A 17,084-nucleotide genomic window follows, 5' to 3' on the forward strand; every position below is an offset into this window, starting at 1 on the left:
TTTACTGCATTAGCTAAGTTTCAAGTTTATTATATTAATGACACATTTTAAGCATAGTGATAAATGTGAACAAGGGCAGCTAGGAGGCTTTAGTCAATTGTTCTAATGATGATGATTTTGAAATAGCATGACCCCAGTACCCAGTGATGTTGTTTATGGACAACCCAAGTAGCCTTCCAGAAGGAATTTTAGTGAAAAATAAATGTAGCCCCTGTTGTAGCAGCTTCGCTTTTAAATTTAAAATGGCATTCTTAAAATGTAATGAATATAACTGTATTTTGTCACCTGAACCATGAATAACCATATTTAGATTTCTGTGGTTTCACTAAAAATCAGCTCCCTGTTTCAAAGCTTTCCTCTGTTCTCACGAGGATTTAAAAATCTCTTTTATATAACCATTAATCCTTTCAGAAGAATATTTTCTTGAATACCCTGTGAAACACACTGTACATCTATTTTTCTTTCCGTCCTGAATGGATGTTTAAATTTATTTTATTTATTTGCTGCATTTTAATGCTGTTTTTCATCCTGTGCCTTCTGATAAATCTCAGAGCAATTAAAAAATAGAGACTCACAGAGACTAGACACACAACAGATGGAGAGGGAAGAGAGGAGACAGAGGAGGGTGATCACATCTTCAAGGCCAGAGAAAAGAATTGAGCTGACATTTATATGTAATTTCAGGAGGCCCTGGCTGACTTCTCTTCCGGGACTTCTTGTTTGGTCAGTCTTATGGCTTCTGCTGAAGGATAAGGACCTTCAGGGCATCTCTCAAGAGAGCTTTTGTAGATTAGCAGCAAGAGGAAAAATGAGTTTCCTCCAGTCACTTTTTCTTTGGCTAATATCAGAGACCAATATGGTCTGTTTTCCTTTCCATGATGTTCTCCCAGCAAAACAAAGGGTTCAACTTCTCCATGATTTTTGGTTCACAGTCCAGTGGAAGAGGTTAGAAATGTATTATCTTTCTGCTCTCAAATCTCAGCACTAATAGTAGGAGAGAAGGAATAGGAAAATAGGTGAGAATGACAAGTACAAAATTACATTAAGCAGCAACCTTACATAGTTCTTTGAAGAAGGCATAGCAGTTTGTCTTGAATTATCTGGGGTTCTTCAGAATGCCCAAGAGTTTTGTTAAATGCTATTCTCTGTGTTGAGATCAGGTGGGAATTTCCCATGATTCTCACTAATTTCTGTACCCAAGCCTAAGACTCTATGGGAAACTAATGTTTCTCTCCCCCCCCCCTTTCAGGACATTTTTCCAGTGGAATGAGCAGTCAGGGAGACCAGTTTGGTGTACTGTTGAAAGTAGCAGGCTAGAAACTGGGAGACCATGAGTTCTAGTCCCACCATAGGCATAAAGCCAACTGGGTGATCTTGGGCCAGTCACTCTTTCTCAGCCCTCGGAAGCTGAGTCTGGCCCATCTGCTGGTATTTCAGCTACTACCAGAAACATGTACCAATAATGACTTATTTTTGGCCAAAATACAAAGCCAAGAAGGTGGCTTCATTTTGGCAAGTTAAAGTTTGATCTAGACATGGAAGAAGAAGAAGCCATAGGAAAAAGACAAAGACAATCCAATTCTGAAATTTTGCCAAGCAAACTGCAGGGATTTGCCCAGACCAGTTACCAGGAGTCAACTCTGTCTCAAAGACATATTCCCCACCCCCCCTACACATACAAAAGAAAGCACAGCCTACATCCTGTGTAGTTCAAATAGCCTTGTTGACCTGAAAGGACTGACAGATCAAGCAACTTGAGAGCATCTCCTTCTCTTCAGAAATTATATCTGCATGATCAGTCATTAACTGAATAGACACTAATAGCACCATATCTGTATATGCAAAGGAGACAGCCTAGTTGCCTCAGATCAACTCACATGACCATAATTTTTAACAAGGGCTAAAAGTTGTTGATGGTTTCCAAATGAAAACAATTTTGGATATAACTGTGCATAGTTGCATGCTTATGAATTCTTTGTTAAATTAACTTTCACCAAGTTGACACTTGTGCCCTGTCTGCTTTTTCCTGCATTAATCTGAAACTGTACCTTCTGCTTCCATTCCCTTGCATGACTTTGGAAGCTAGGATAATCAGCCAGAAGAGTCACAGTAGCAGATGGCAAGAAAACTCCTGAGGAGCCAAAGTCCTATTTTCATGCAAATGGCTTTGGTGGCTAAAAATAAGGAGCAGGAGGCGGAAATCGCTCTTGTATTAAAGAGACGAATTCAATTGTTTATAAACACCGTGCTTGGGATATACTTTATTAGGCATCAGATAAATCATTTATTGCAAAATAATGAACATGGGAGTGAGTGTCTGTTGATATTAATTTTCTGTCAGAATAAATCCCATCTGCTAAGTGCTTTCTGAGAAGAATTTTCTTGAATCCCCATTGATTTAATAGCATGGTTAACAGTTAATTGGAAATATAAGAGGAACTACTATAGCTTAAAATTTGTAGTATCTGAAGGGCTGCTGGTGCTTTTTTATCTCTTGAGTAGGAGGCTAGATTAGTTGATCGCCAAGATCCCTTTCAATTGTACAGTTCTATGATTCAACTATAATTCCCTTATTTTTTTATAAATCTACTATGATATCTTTCACTAAATAGTTTCTGACAGCATTTAAATAATCAAATATTTGTGGAAATGAGCCATGACTTTCTGGAATCGTTTGGATGATGGCCACATCCAAAGTTTACATGCAAAAAGCAGGACATTAACATTTGCCACATGATTAATTAACTAACTGATGATGTTCTTTTTCCAATTCTAAACATACTTATTAGAGACCAAGAACTGTTTTGCTCATGGAATATACTTTCAAATGATCTGATTTACAATGGTACTGCTAGTTAATTAAATTTAGATTAATTTGTTTATGAGTATTACAAACCACGCCAAAGATAAAACATTTTATATGGTTTTTCATCTAACAAGAGGAAAAAATAATTTTGCTAGATAGGATACATCTAATGCTTTTTAAAAAAAAATGTACGTGCAACATTTTAATCAATTTGCAGGTTTTTCTTTAGGGTCGATCAGGTTAGAAACAGACACTCCAAGGAGTATAGAGAATGTTCCATTATTGTTGTTGGGTACAATAATAGAATCTTGAAAATCTGTCAGAATTGCTCTGTCCTATCTTAAAGAGAATCAAGGCAGAGATATTTTGAGTCTCCTCACACTCCTGCCTTCCCAAGATTGTAATTTATTTTCTCTTTTGTAAAATTACTATTATTAATAATACTTTATTTTCAAATCAACATACATTTATTATTTTTATATTTCTTTTCCCTTTTTTCTTTATGTATGGTGAGCGATTTAAACACAACAAGTGAAAATATTTTAAAAGGCAAAATTCTATAATTACAAATATATTCCAGACTCATCTGATTTTTTTTAAAAAGTCTTTCAAAGGGGAAACCAAGCTTTCAATATTCATCCAACCTGTCCCTGGAATTTTTTCATTTGCTTTCTGTTAACAGCTTTTGCATGCCTATGTATTCCTCTGCAGTAGCTAAAGCCTGCCTAGGAGGAAAATTGGAGAGCCCAAAGTGCTCACTATAGGTGAGATGCATGCGTTAATGAGTATGTATATAAGGCTCTGCAAGTTTAGTTACAAACTATTCACAATTTATTTTATTTTAACAAATTATATGCCATCCACTCCTATTTGTAGCTCTAGGGAAGTTACTAACATCAGTTTCTTATTTTAACCACTGTTTACTATGACATATAGGTTTTAATGAGTTCAGTGGTATGTGCATCCATTCAGATGGCAATACAGTTATTTATTTAACCATTTTGATATACTGCCACACTATAATAACAATAACAACAATAGAGTTGGAAGGGACCTTTGAGGTTTTCTAGTCCAACCCCCTGCTCAGGAAGGAAACCCTATACCATTTCAGACAAATGGCTGTCCAGTCTCTTCTTAAAAACTTTCAGTGTTGGAGCATTCACAGCTTCTGGAGGCAGGTTGTCCCACTGATTAATTGTTCTAATTGTAGGACATTTCTCCTTAGTTCTAGGCTGCTTCTCTCTTTGATTAGTTTCCATCCGTTGCTTCTTGTCCGGCCTTCAGATGCTTTGGAGAATAGCTTGACTCCCTCTTCTTTGTGGCAATTCTTGAGATATTGGAAGATTGCTATCATGTCACCCCTCGTCCTTCTCTTCATTAAACTAGACATACCCAATTCCAGCAACCGTTCTTTATATGCTTTAGCCTCCTGTCTCCTAATCATCTTTGTTGCTCTTCTCTGTACTTTTTGTAGAGTCTCAACATCTTTTTTACATCGTGGTGACCAAAACTGGATGCAGTATTCCAAGTGTGGCCTTACCAAGGCATTATAAAGTGGTATTAACACTTCATGTGATCTTGATTCTATCCATTTGTTAATGCAGCCTAGCACTGTGTTGGCTTTTTTGGTAGCTGCAGCATATTGCTGGCTCACATTTAAGTGATTGTCCACTAGGACTCCGGGATCCCTCTCACAGTTACTACTGTTGAGCAAGGTACCCCCTATACTGTACCTGTGCATTTGGTTTTTTTTGCCTAAATGTAGAACTTTACTTTTTTCACCATTGAATTTCATTTTGTTAAATAGCACCCAATGTTCAGGTCTGTCAAGATCATTCTGTATCTTAAGCCTATCTTCTACTGAGGACCACACGCTGAGCATGGCTGGTCAGCCAGCTACGAATCCATCTGGTGGTGATGCTGTCTAACCCACATTTTTCTATCTTATCAAGTAGTAGGTTGTGGTCTACTTTATCAAATGCCCTGCAATGTATAAAAACTTTAAGCCAACTAAATATAGTCAAACTTTTGTATCTTTTCTTCATAAGAGATTATTACAGAGCTAACAGCTGAATCAGTAGTGGAATTCAGCCAGTTCGGCAGAACCGGTAGCTAATTTTTTGTTACCCAGGCCCAGAATGGACTTCCGGAAGTGGAATCCAAACAGAGAACCGGTTGTTCACATATTTGAATCCCACCACTGAGCTGAATGCTAGCTCCATCATGTCCTTACTTCATATTATATACATTTTTCATTTATATGTGTATGTGTGTGCATAAAGCCAGAATGAGGCCATAAGTCATAATCCATCTGAATGGGTTAGTGGATTATCCGCAAAGCTGTAGTAAGTGAAATTGGCTCAGCTTTTGAATATTTGAGATGCAAGTTTAGTCACAAACTATTCACATTTTATTTTGACTTTATTAAGTTACAGCGGCACTGTAAATAGTGACTTAATCACCATTTTTCACACTTACAGCATCTCCATGGTCACCAGAGCTGACCAGAGCTGCTTTTGAACTGAAGCAGAACTCTTGTGTGAAGGTGTCACTTGTTTTTAGTTTCTATTTACTTTCTCTTTTTCTCTACTCATGATTTTTCTTTTTCCCTCTCCTTCATTAATCTTGGTTGGAAGGGGTGGAAAAATGTTTGCTTTATAAATGTCTACGTTTCCCAGCAAAATTTATAATCAAATTAGTCTATGTGGCCCTCCTCTGCTTATGGCTTGCCATTAATATCTGACCAGTCAAGATGGAAACAAAATTCTGGATTAAGTGGGCCTTTGCTCAGTTTCAGAGTGGCACTTAGGTCTATCAGTCAGGGGATGGTTATGTGATATACTATTGTCAAGCCTTGAAGATAGGCCAGGTCAAGAAACGTACCCCCAAATTCCAGGAATATGAGTTTATTATTGTAGGGTGTAACAGCAGAACCTGAAACCTGACCAAGTTTCTATCTATTCCCTGTTCTACATGTAATCCTTGGCTTACAACCATTCATTTAGTGATCGTTCAAAGTTACAACGGCACTGTAAATAGTGACTTAATGACAATTTTTCACACAGCATCTCCATGGTCACATGATCAAAATTCGGCCATGTATTTATGACAATTGCAATGTCCCAGGGTCATGTGATTACCTTTTGCGATCTTCTGACAAGCAAAGTCATTGGGCAAGCCAGATTCACTTAACAACCATGTTACTAACTTAACAACTGCAGTGATTCACTTAACAACTGTGGCAAGCAAGGGGCAGAATAGGGCAAAACTCATTTAACAACTGCCTTGCTTAGCAACAGAAATTTTGGGATCAATTCTGGTTGTAAATAGGGGACTACCAGACTAAACAAAATCAAGGGATGTTTTTTTCCAAGTTTCTTTCTGACACTCATTTCAAACTCTGGATTGTATAATTTCTTGTCTAGGTCCCTCACCAACAGGTTGCTGCTTCTTTTCCCCCTTTTAAAAGCATTTTCTTACTTCCCCAACATGAACTCTTAAGTTCCTTAACAATTCTGCACATTTCAGCCTCAAGCAAACTAGAAGCAAACTCCATGTGCATGTGTGTGGATATTTGCAAAATATACATAATACATCAACAGCATTCTCACTGCTCACCCAGGGACTCTGCATAGGCCTTCATCTTCCTCAGATCTGTCAGTCACAAAAATTGCTCTTTGACATTTAAACAAACACAAATATGTTGCTCAGTGTCACAGTTTTCTTTAGGAAATAAACAAGATACTCCTGTGTGCCCTTTTCCTTCTCCATTGTACGATGCAAAGAAAGAGGTGCTGAGAAGTGGAGCATTCATTCATTTCTTTCTTTTTTTTAGAGGCATGGTGTGAAGTGATGGAAAACATACCTTCTGCAGCTGCTGCAGAAGGATATACGATATATGCAGAGGCTCAGAAGCTGGACTTTTTATAAATGACAAATGCATTTTATTGCTGCCTTTACTTTCTGTAAAGAGTGTGAGGAAATATCCTTTCCTCTACGAACTGAACAACATCAACTTCTATTAATGGCTATCTACTAAAATACATCTAGATTTGGGGACTTCCATTAAAGATGCAGTCTTGAGTTTTGCATAGCTATAGAAATAAGCTCCTTTCTTGGGGCCATGTTGCATACTTAACTAAAACGATAAGGCATTTTTCATAATTGAGTTTTAGGCTGGATAATCAACTACCTCTGTAAGTCATAACATCATAGACTTGGAATCTATCCTTCCCAATCTATCAAGTCCCAACTTCCCGCACACTCCGAGATTCCTGACACCATCCCCAAGAGATGCTTACCCAGCCTCTGAAGAAGAGACAGAAACCACTTCAAGCAGTAACCTATTCCACATCCAGATTTCCTATCCGATTATTATATGTACAAGTAGTCCTCGATTTAACGACCCAACTGGGCCCAGAATTTCCATTGCTAAGCAAGGCAGTTGTTAAGCGAGTTGCACCTGATTTTACTATCTTTTTTGATATGACCTTTAAGCAAATCACTAGTGTGAAGTTATCATGACACAATCGTTAAGTGACTCTGGTTTCCCCCATTGATTTTGCTTGTTGGAAGCAGGCTGAGAAGATCGCAAATGGCGATTATGTGACCCTGGGACACTGCAACAGTCAGAAGTGCAAAGACCAATCATAAGTCACTTTTTTCAGTGCTGTTGTTATTTTCTAATTGTTGCTAAACAAATATTGTAGGTTGAGGCCTTCCTGTACACTTGCTTGGCTTGTGTGCTGCCTCCTCCCCTTATTATGTAGCTAATACCACTTCCAGCCTGGATGCCTACAGCAGCAGTTTTCTAGTAATCCAGCAGAGGATTAATCAGATAAATCCAGATAAATTATTGTCCTGGAGGCTGCTACATTGGGTATAGGCAGGATAAGCTCAAACTAAGTTTGAAAAGGGAACAGTGGCTGGACTGTTGATATCCTGAATGTCTGCTGTATTTTATAGTCTTGAGGCTTAAGAAAGTATCATAAGGGTTTCTTACACCCACCAAAGACAATTTTGTTCAGTGAGTAATGAATGCTGTAAGATCATTGGTTACAGACATAAGCCTTAAGGCTCAATTAATATTTTAAAGTCTTCATGATTTCACTCTGAACTTAACTTCCCCAAGGTAAAGGATTTTTTTTTCCAGTTAAGAAGCATTTCATTTCTAACATCAGCTACCCCAGTCTGGCGTTTTCAAGATAAAAAAAAAATTGGCACTGCAACTTCCAGAATGTCCCCAGTGTATCTAGAAGTATCAGGTTGGTGCAAGCTAGTTTAATATGTCTTTTGGTGATCTAAACAGTTGTCAAATATTTTCAGCTATTCCACCAAAAATCTTATCATAGGAACTGATTTTGCTCTGGTTCTTCATTATTACATTTAAGACCTTTTGTTTTATGTTATTTTTGAAAAGAGAAGCTAGAGTAGGCCACTTCCTTGGTATACCTGTTTTAATGTTCACAGTGTATTTTTGGGCAGTCTGTGTCAATTTATGCTGTATTTTGAAGAAAATCTGGCCTAAAAGATCAACATCTTCTGATATTGTCATATACATACAGCTGCATGTGCAAGTATTGCAGATTAGAGGACAAAAACTAAAACTAGATTTTATGATCTTTTTAAATGTAAAATTCTATTTTCAGACTCCAGCTGGGGTACTTCATATTTATATATTTTCTACATGTTAAAAATTGCTGGAATACTAAAAACTAGTCATTCACCTCTTTTTTTGTCTTTTTACCACATTATATTAATAGTAACAAATATACATTTAAAGCAACAACATACAGGAGGAAAAAACTCTTTTAAATATAATTTTTATTAAAACATTTTTTAAAAAGATAAAAACAGATGCAAAATATTACACAGTAGGGAAAGAACGAAGGAAGGAAGATACAACGCAGTGGCTTCTGATATTCTTCATAGCAGTTATAAGTTAAATTATATTTAACCTCTTCTCCAAACTTACATCACATTACTATAATTTGTTCTATCTTAAAATCAACGCTGGAAATCTCAAGTATGGTTTTTTTTTTCATTTTTACACAAAAGTTCCAAATTTATTTATATTCCACTTTAAGCATATATAATCCACAGTGAAAACCAGGGTTTTAGAAAAAAGGAATACCTATAGCAGCCAACATGGAATCATTTTCAGTGTCTTATTATACCTGTTGTGGCATTTATTTGGTCTCATCTATCATTGTTACTTTCATTTGTGCTTCCTTTAAATTTTTCCAAACAATTTCTTGCTTTCTGCATAGAGTTCAGTCTAAATCTGCATAGAGTCCCATCTAAATGGACATTTCTTTTGTTTGTTTGACTGTCAGGAAAAAAAATGCTCTCTTTTTCTTACGTAGTTTTTGTAATTAGAATTTCTCTAAGTACAATTTCATCTATATTATCAATTTTCAACCTAGTATTAAAACACTGCTGCAAAACCTGATCTCTGGTCTTCTACATGACTAAGTGCATAAGAACATCCCGTGGAGCTTCCTTAATTTTGCAAAATGTATATTAATCCTATAAACCTTGTCAATCTTGGTGCCAGTGTCATTTTTCTCCCAGTCAAAACAAATTAGAGACTTAACTATCTTTTGTCTAATATCTTCTCCATGTTCTGGAATTGCTCTAAAGTCTAAACCTTAAACAAAATTCTTTTCCTCTCAGTTCCAGTAATACCATGTCATCCAAATCTTTCTCCATTTCACTATTTATAACTTCTATCTTACTTTCAAAAACTTCCATTTTGTCAGTAATTTGTTTTAAGTCTCCAATCAATTGCCCTACTTCAATCTTCTTAACTTCTTCTTTGACATCTTTTTTTTATCCCTGCAAATCCTTTTTCCTGTTTTTACTGTTGCAGTCATCCTTTTGCCAAATTCTTCGAACATCTTCTGCAATAAATCTGGTGAAATGCCCTTATCTGTAAGCTGTTCTAATGAACCCCTGCATCCTTCTGCCAGGTTAGCAGCTTTTCTTGGAGTTGCCATGGGGAGGAAGTGTTAGTTATTATGGTGAAAATAAAAGGAAGGCTTCTCTTTTTTTCTGTTTTGCTTCTCTCTCTTCCACACTTTAGACTCAGTTAGCTCTCCATAGTTACAGTCCCACTCCTATTATCCTTACCTTCTTGTTTTAATAATAATTTAAAATTTAAATCCTTGAAAATACCATTTTTTATTTCAAAAATAGAGAAAATATAGAGCTATTTTGGTCTGGTGGTTAAGGCACCAGGCTAGAAACCAGGAGATTGTGAATTTTAGTTCTGCCTTAGGTATGAAAACTAACTAGGTGACTAGGGGAGGGAGAAGTTTCTGCCTTTTTAATATTCCCCAAAATATTTCTTTCTCTGGATTCTTTCCACACTCATCCAGATGCTGCTGGAGAAAATACCAATTAAAAAAAACCAAAAAACAGTATATTAACAGGTCTGCTTAAAAGGTTGAAATCTGTCTGCTTATGAATGGTTGTCAAACATCTCTTGAGATGTTGGATGGCTAGACAAGGTGAACCTTGGTCTGATCCAGCAAAGCTTCTCACATCAGAGATTATGCTAGCTGGACCTTCTTGGTAAGGATTTCCAGAACGTTTGAGCAGCCCCATCTTCAAAGATCTTTCATGCCCAGCACAAGTCTGTTTCAAATGTTGATGGGCTGTGAAAAAGGATTTCCATCAAAATAGGCATGCATGGAGGAGTAACTTGTATATTGAACTGTGCTAGAAAAAAAAAGAAAAGGGAATTTCATGCTATAAATCTGCTTGGATTGTTTAGTATCTGAAAGTTTGGGAACATCTTAAAAATGGACTTTGTGATGCATTATAATCATTTGAAAAATGATTTTTGAAAAAGCCATAATTAAGGCACATATCATTGTTGCACATTTATATTTATTTATTATTAAATTTATATGCTACTCATCTTGCTGATTGTGTGAATACAGTAATTTGTAGGCTTTTTTTTAAAAAAAAAAAAAAAAGTTAAGACCCACAAGCAGATTAAGAAACACTGAGACTTGGAATTGGAGAGATGTTAATTTTCATTCCTACAAATTATCCCTTGAAGTTGCTGTTTTGTATCACAAGAGAAGCTGTTGGGGCAATGGGTGATCAAAGGTACAATGGGTCATACCCTACATTTCAAAGAGGGTTGCAGTAGATAAAGCAAGGGAAAATGTCAGTTATCCGCATGCATGGGGCAAAGAGGATTGTGACATCCTTTCTTAAAACAATTTTAAATAGTTAAAGCTAGTTTAAGGCTTTCAACACTATGTTGATTTGTTTTCTACTCACAGCAGTGGAAAGCTCTACTATAATTCTTCAGCCGTTGTAGTTGGAAGGAGCTCATGGTTTACAAGTTGCCAATTGCAGGCCTCCCTCCTGTAGTTTATAACTTCTCCATATGAGTGGTAATTCTGGATTCCAGACTTTATGCTTCTAAAGGGGGTGATAAATGTTTCCCTTTTGCTTATTGCTTATTCCTCTTGCAGCTCTGTGTGTGTATTAAAAATATTCATTTATTTATACGGTTTATAAGGCTGCCCAACTCAAACAGCCAGTGTCTCTGGGTAGCATACAGCAAAAACAAAAAAACACAAAAAAACTCCCAACAACAACAACCGAACATCAAAGCAAAACATCCCCTCCCATCCATATAACATTAAATGTCAACAGTGTACTGTGTATTATATATATATTAGTTTGATGTCCACAATCCAAGGACAGGTAACTCTTTGAATTTATTCTCTGTGTAGCAAAGGATGGTCCTCTTGTCTTTTTCAGTTTTCATTCTTAAAAACCAGGGAGGTTTAAGGGTAGATTTTGAAAGTTTGGTAGACCTACATGTTTTTTTTTGTTTATTAACTTTTTAATCCACCTTTATTACTTTATAAGTAACTCAAGGTGGCAAACATACGGTACCTAATACTCCTTCCTCTTCCTATTTCCCCACAATAATAATCCTGTATGGTGGGTTGGGTTGGGCTGAGAGAGAGTGACTGGCCCAAAGTCACCCAGCTAGCTTCCATACCTAAGGCAGGACTATAACTCACAGTCTCCTGGTTTCTAGGGGATCACCTGAACCACTCCGCCAAATAGCAGCAATGTAGACATTAAATCTAAGAAGTTATATCTCATTCTGTAAAACCTTATGGAGACCAATTAGAAAGTATTGCACACATGTGCACATCTTGTGATTTCCTGTATAAAAATGCATTTCTGAATTGCTTTAGGGTAACCAAAGAATGACCAAACTATGTTACTTCCCGAGGAGTTTTAAATAAGGAGAATGGAATCTGATCAGTTTAAAGCACAGGTGTCAAACTCGTGTCACGTGTCATGACGTATCGTGACTTTTTTTTGCATTGCCGGAGCTGGGGCGGGCGTGGCCTCCATATGATGCAACTGGCCCGCAGGCCAGCAGTTTGACACCCCTGGTTCAAAGGGCCACTTTGTAAAAGGAAATTAACATTCATCTGAAAAGCTGGAACCCTAAGTAAATCTTTTATGAGCCCCAAGTAAAGATAATTGGTATATACTAGAATTACTGTAGCTTGCATAAAGTTAGTGGTTGCTAGAATACTGAGATGTCCCCAAAAACATTGTTTCAATGCTGAGTGGTGACTTAATTTTAGATTATTGGTTCTGCTCCCAGCTTCTGCTCAGGTGCAATTCAAAGTATTGATTATCACCTTTAAATCTCTACATGGCATGGGGCCAGGATTGCCTCTCCTGAGTGTATCTGCTCACCCACCAGATCAAAGTGGGCATGTTCAAGGTCCCTTCCCTTAAATATTACCATATAGGTGGCTTAGGAAGTGTCTCTTTTCTGTAGCTCCGGGGAAGACCCTTCCCCTAGCGATCCAATATGTCCCCACTGTTTTCACTTTTCCGAAGGTCATAAAGAGCTGAGTCTTCCCAGGTGTTGAGTTAGAATGAGGGTGTTTGGGCTTGTTTTGGGGAACATACCAGGAGTATGGCTGAAGTGCTTGCGTCTTTGTTTTATGGGATTGTATTGTTTTGTGGAGGGTATTGTGAGCCACCCAGAGTTTTGCTATACGAAAGGTAGCCATACCGATATTTTAAATAAATAAAGTCTTGATGTAATTCTCATGTTTTATCTGTTCTTAGGAAGCAAGACTGAGTTGCTTAAATTCATTGTTTTATAACATTTTCACTGATTGTGACACTGCCCACAATAAATAAGTCAATTCACTTAAAAGCACATTAATTTTATTTTCAAAGAAATATTTTATTTTATTTTATTATGTCAGGAATGTCCTTTCTCTGTGAAAAGGATGTGGAATGCCTGTTTTATGATGCTTGTTTAAGTGTATCTTCTGTTTTTTTTTAAAAGTCTGGGATTTGAAATGATAAATTAAAAACTTAAACATTTTGATTTTCAGACACCTTTGTGGTATATTTCTGCTTTACCATTCAGCCAGGTTTAATCTGCTTCTTCACATTAAGACAATTGTATTTTTTTAAGATACAGTTGCTGACCCCATAAAAGAACTGTAAAGAGTTATTCTGATCTTGTAGCTTCCAAGGAGAAACAAGTAATATGAAATGGTATGCTTGGGAATCCTTGATTTTGCTTTGAGATTTGAAATTGCTCAGATGTGCTTTTTCTTCTTTCCTAATTTTTAATTACTACCCACTCGTTTTTAAAAAAAATGTATTGCCATCCCATGGATGTTCAATGGACATGTCTGTTTAATGGATTGTATAAAGCTCCTTCAATATGTGCCTTCAAATTTTGTAGTGATTCTTTGCAATCACATAGATAGATTTTCTCTATGATGGCTGGGGTTTTTGAGTGGAATTTATTATTTCTCTACTAATTTGTCCTCCCCTTATCTTCAGGAGCCACGTTTGGTTATGCTTCTTCTCTTTGTCTGATCTGTCTGGTCAGTGACTCTAGGCAACTAATTTCACCGTTATTCTGTGCTAATTTACTCTGTACTGTGGATTAGAACAACATGGGCTGACCTAGCTTGCCATATTAAAGTCTACCAAAAAACAAAGTCCACACACATTTACTTCAGAGTCCTTGGGTTGAAAAGCCCAGAGCTTTTCCTACATAGTCATTTATCCTTGGACCTTGGTAGATATGATTGGACTGAGCTGCCACAGAAGGACCATTTCTCCTTACTTCTTCCATTACTGTGTTTTGTTTTGCCACAGAGCTTTTCAAGGGCAATAAAGTAGAGTATTGCTTCTTTTTGCTCTCAGTCTTTATTTAAAACTGCCAGGAGAGTGTGCTTAAATTACAAAGTAGGGATCCCTTTTGAATAGGAAGAATAAAGTGAAGACTCATAAAAGAAAATCCTTAATCTGGCAACTGAAGGGAATCTGATACTTGCTTTCAGATGCATCACTTTGTACTAACTGTGCATTGATAGCACTGTATAGATTGCACTATGCTGTAGATACAAGTTGTGTCATTTCTAGTGCCACTTCATGGGTTGGGGGATATTCCTGAACGTTCATGAGTGTATGTGAATGATTAACTTATCATACCAATGTCTACACTTGGAAAAATTCGATTTTTCATTTTATTTCCTGAGTTGTATCTTGATTATTCTTCCCCTACTCCATTCCACACTATTGATAGTTAATGGCAAAATCTTTTGGCGGTCTATGGATTAGAACTGAATGTGCTGATTGAATTATTACAGATCAAACAAAAAACACACACACTTAGACAGAACTTTTTAATTGCCTGTGTATTGTTGTTTATATGTATACTGAGATCTTATGCACTGGACACAAATTCCTTCCAATCACTCTCGGCCAATAAAGAATTCTATTCTATTCTATTCTATTCTACTCCCTGAGCTATAAGTGTGAAAACTAAGTCACTTCCGCCTGTTCAGAAAGTTGGAAACTCTTTATCCTTGCGATTAAAGGAATCTCAGTTTTTATTTATTTATTTTTGTTGTGTCTTCTCCACAAGTACTTGAGGAGGAACAGAACAAAATTACTTTCTACCACCAATAGAACTAAAAATAAGAACCTGAGTCTTTTTCATTGATGAATATTTGTTAAGTCCCTTCCAGATTTGTTTGTTAAATGATAGGAAGACGACAGAACCCTTAATCGTTTTTTTTAAAAAAAACAACAGCCACTGTGTCTACTGTGTAGTCCTATTTGTACTCTAAGGTGATCTGCTTTGACTACTCTAGATTACTTATATAAATGGATAAAGAAAGCATGAACTGATATTAGCCAACGATGTATTTAGAAGGGGCTCTAAATACCAGCTTCAAATTTATTGCTTTTAAGGTAGATGGAAAGTCTTCTTTAGCAGCATCTGGATTCAATTTAAAAATTTCCACAACATATTAACCATAGTCAGAAATGATACATTCCAGGCTGAAAGTGTACTAGCATTGCTCTCCTAAATAAGATCTAGTTTGACCTGTGACTTTTACTGAATTTTGAAGGTTTTAACCAGTTATTTTCTTTAATAAAGATGGCTAAAAATGGACCTCCATGTTTACATAATGAATACATCATTAAGTACCACTTTTTTAATTTAAAAGAGATTAATTATGTACTGCTTATATGTTATATTATAAATGCTACTATTGTATTTTTTAAAAAAAATCTGATAATTTTCTATTGGTTTATTCCTGCTCCTTTTTCCCCCTCATTATTACATTTTTTATTAATTTCAAAATAACCCCCCCTACAAATATAAACATACATTAATACAACTTCAATTTAATTAATTTTAACATACAAACATACATTAATATTGCAAAACAGCCCGGCAACCCCCCCTCCCCGCGTCCGCCCTCTTTCCTCCTCCTTCAACCTCCCTACACATCCCGCCTCCTTCCCTCTCCTCTTCCTACGGACCCGGTTTAGAGCGCTAGCCGAGCATCAGCTCAGCAGCCCCCTCCCCTATTCCTGCTCCTTTTGTTTCTGTAACCATTACAAGTTATTTTTCCAAAATATATTTATTTTTTAGGAAATTGGATTTCTCATGTTATTATTTACAGCAAGATATTCTTTGATTAGATAGGCAAAGCAGTTCTTTATTATCCTTTGGGTTTGAAGTGACAGTGAAAAACCTAGGGGTTTTTGTTTGTTTTTATTGGGGAGAAATAGTGGCTTTCATTAGCCTGCTAATTTGGCCATTTTTGAAACCTTCCTTGCAAGTCAAGCTTTGTTCTAAAATAAATTTGTTTCTGCTGCTGCAATTTGGCACACTTGACAGCTGTTGCATAAGAAGGTGTGTATGTTAACTTGTTTTAGAGCTTCCGGTCAATGAATCTCTTTCTCTTTTCCCACCAGAGAGTGTCTGGGCGCAAGGGATCCGTATTGCGGCTGGGATAAAAAGCAAAAGCGATGCACAACCATTGAGGACAGCTCCAATATGAGCCTCTGGAGTCAAAATATTACCGAGTGCCCTGTAAGTAAAAATCTAAAATCAGGAATATTAAAAAAATGTATGGCATGTTTTGCTTTGAACTAGTCTTCATGAAATTGCTGCAGCATTGTGGCATCCACGACACATGGGTTAGGTGACTACTAGAATTCCAATATTTTCCATTCATCTGCATGAGGACTGATGTGGGAAAACCTAAGTGCATCCCATTTGGTTATGGTGTAGACCTAGGCATTATAGCAAACCTTAGCACTAAGGTTTGCACAGCCTTTTCCTCAGCATCAATGAGCCCTTGTTGTTACTGTTGTTACGTTCCCATTATGCAGGGGTGATTGATAGCTAAATTGCAGAGGGATATTTTGTGCAGCTTGCCAACTTGTATTTAAAGTTGCAGTGCTAGGATTTTTCCTGTCCTTAATAACCTTGGTTACTCCTTTCCACCCCACTCCCACTCCCCATATAGCATTAGTCATTCCTTCTTCTTCGTTTCTCATATGGTTTTAAAGTATTGTCTACTTATAGCCTTCTCCTGCTGTTCTTGGGATATAATGTTTATTGACTGCCAGGTGTTGTTATCTTGTCACAGTTTAATGCCTCTGTCTGTTGCTAGGTGTATGAGGTGTTAATCCTTTCCTTGAAAAACAATGTCTGCCCTAGCCCGGTGGGAAGCCCCCTCCTTTTTTAATCAGTCTTGTATGGTCCCCGAAAATAGCCTGTTGTGAGTCATTTGGATTTTAGAAATGACACAAGGGATGGGAAGAGTAAAGTTTGGATTTTAAGGCACGACTACTAACAGCTGCATCAGAAATGGGAATCTCTAAGATGGGTATTCAAAAGGCTTGATTCAAGTGATTCTGCTTTGCCACAATGGATGGTAAC

The 17,084-nt window shown here is 36.9% G+C and overlaps 1 protein-coding gene across 1 annotated transcript in view; it reads left to right on the plus strand.

The window, feature by feature from the left end:
* SEMA5B (semaphorin 5B) overlaps positions 1-17,084 on the plus strand; it is a 154,027-nt gene that overhangs the window by 95,069 nt on the left and 41,874 nt on the right. The window contains exon 11 of the mRNA XM_015818923.1: positions 16,112-16,229. Coding sequence (XP_015674409.1) covers positions 16,112-16,229 — 118 coding nt within the window. The remainder of the gene's footprint in view (positions 1-16,111; positions 16,230-17,084) is intronic.

The sequence above is a fragment of the Protobothrops mucrosquamatus genome, unplaced genomic scaffold (assembly GCF_001527695.2).
Source record: "Protobothrops mucrosquamatus isolate PMUCROS unplaced genomic scaffold, P.Mucros_1.0 scaffold822, whole genome shotgun sequence".
NCBI lineage: Eukaryota > Metazoa > Chordata > Lepidosauria > Squamata > Viperidae > Protobothrops > Protobothrops mucrosquamatus.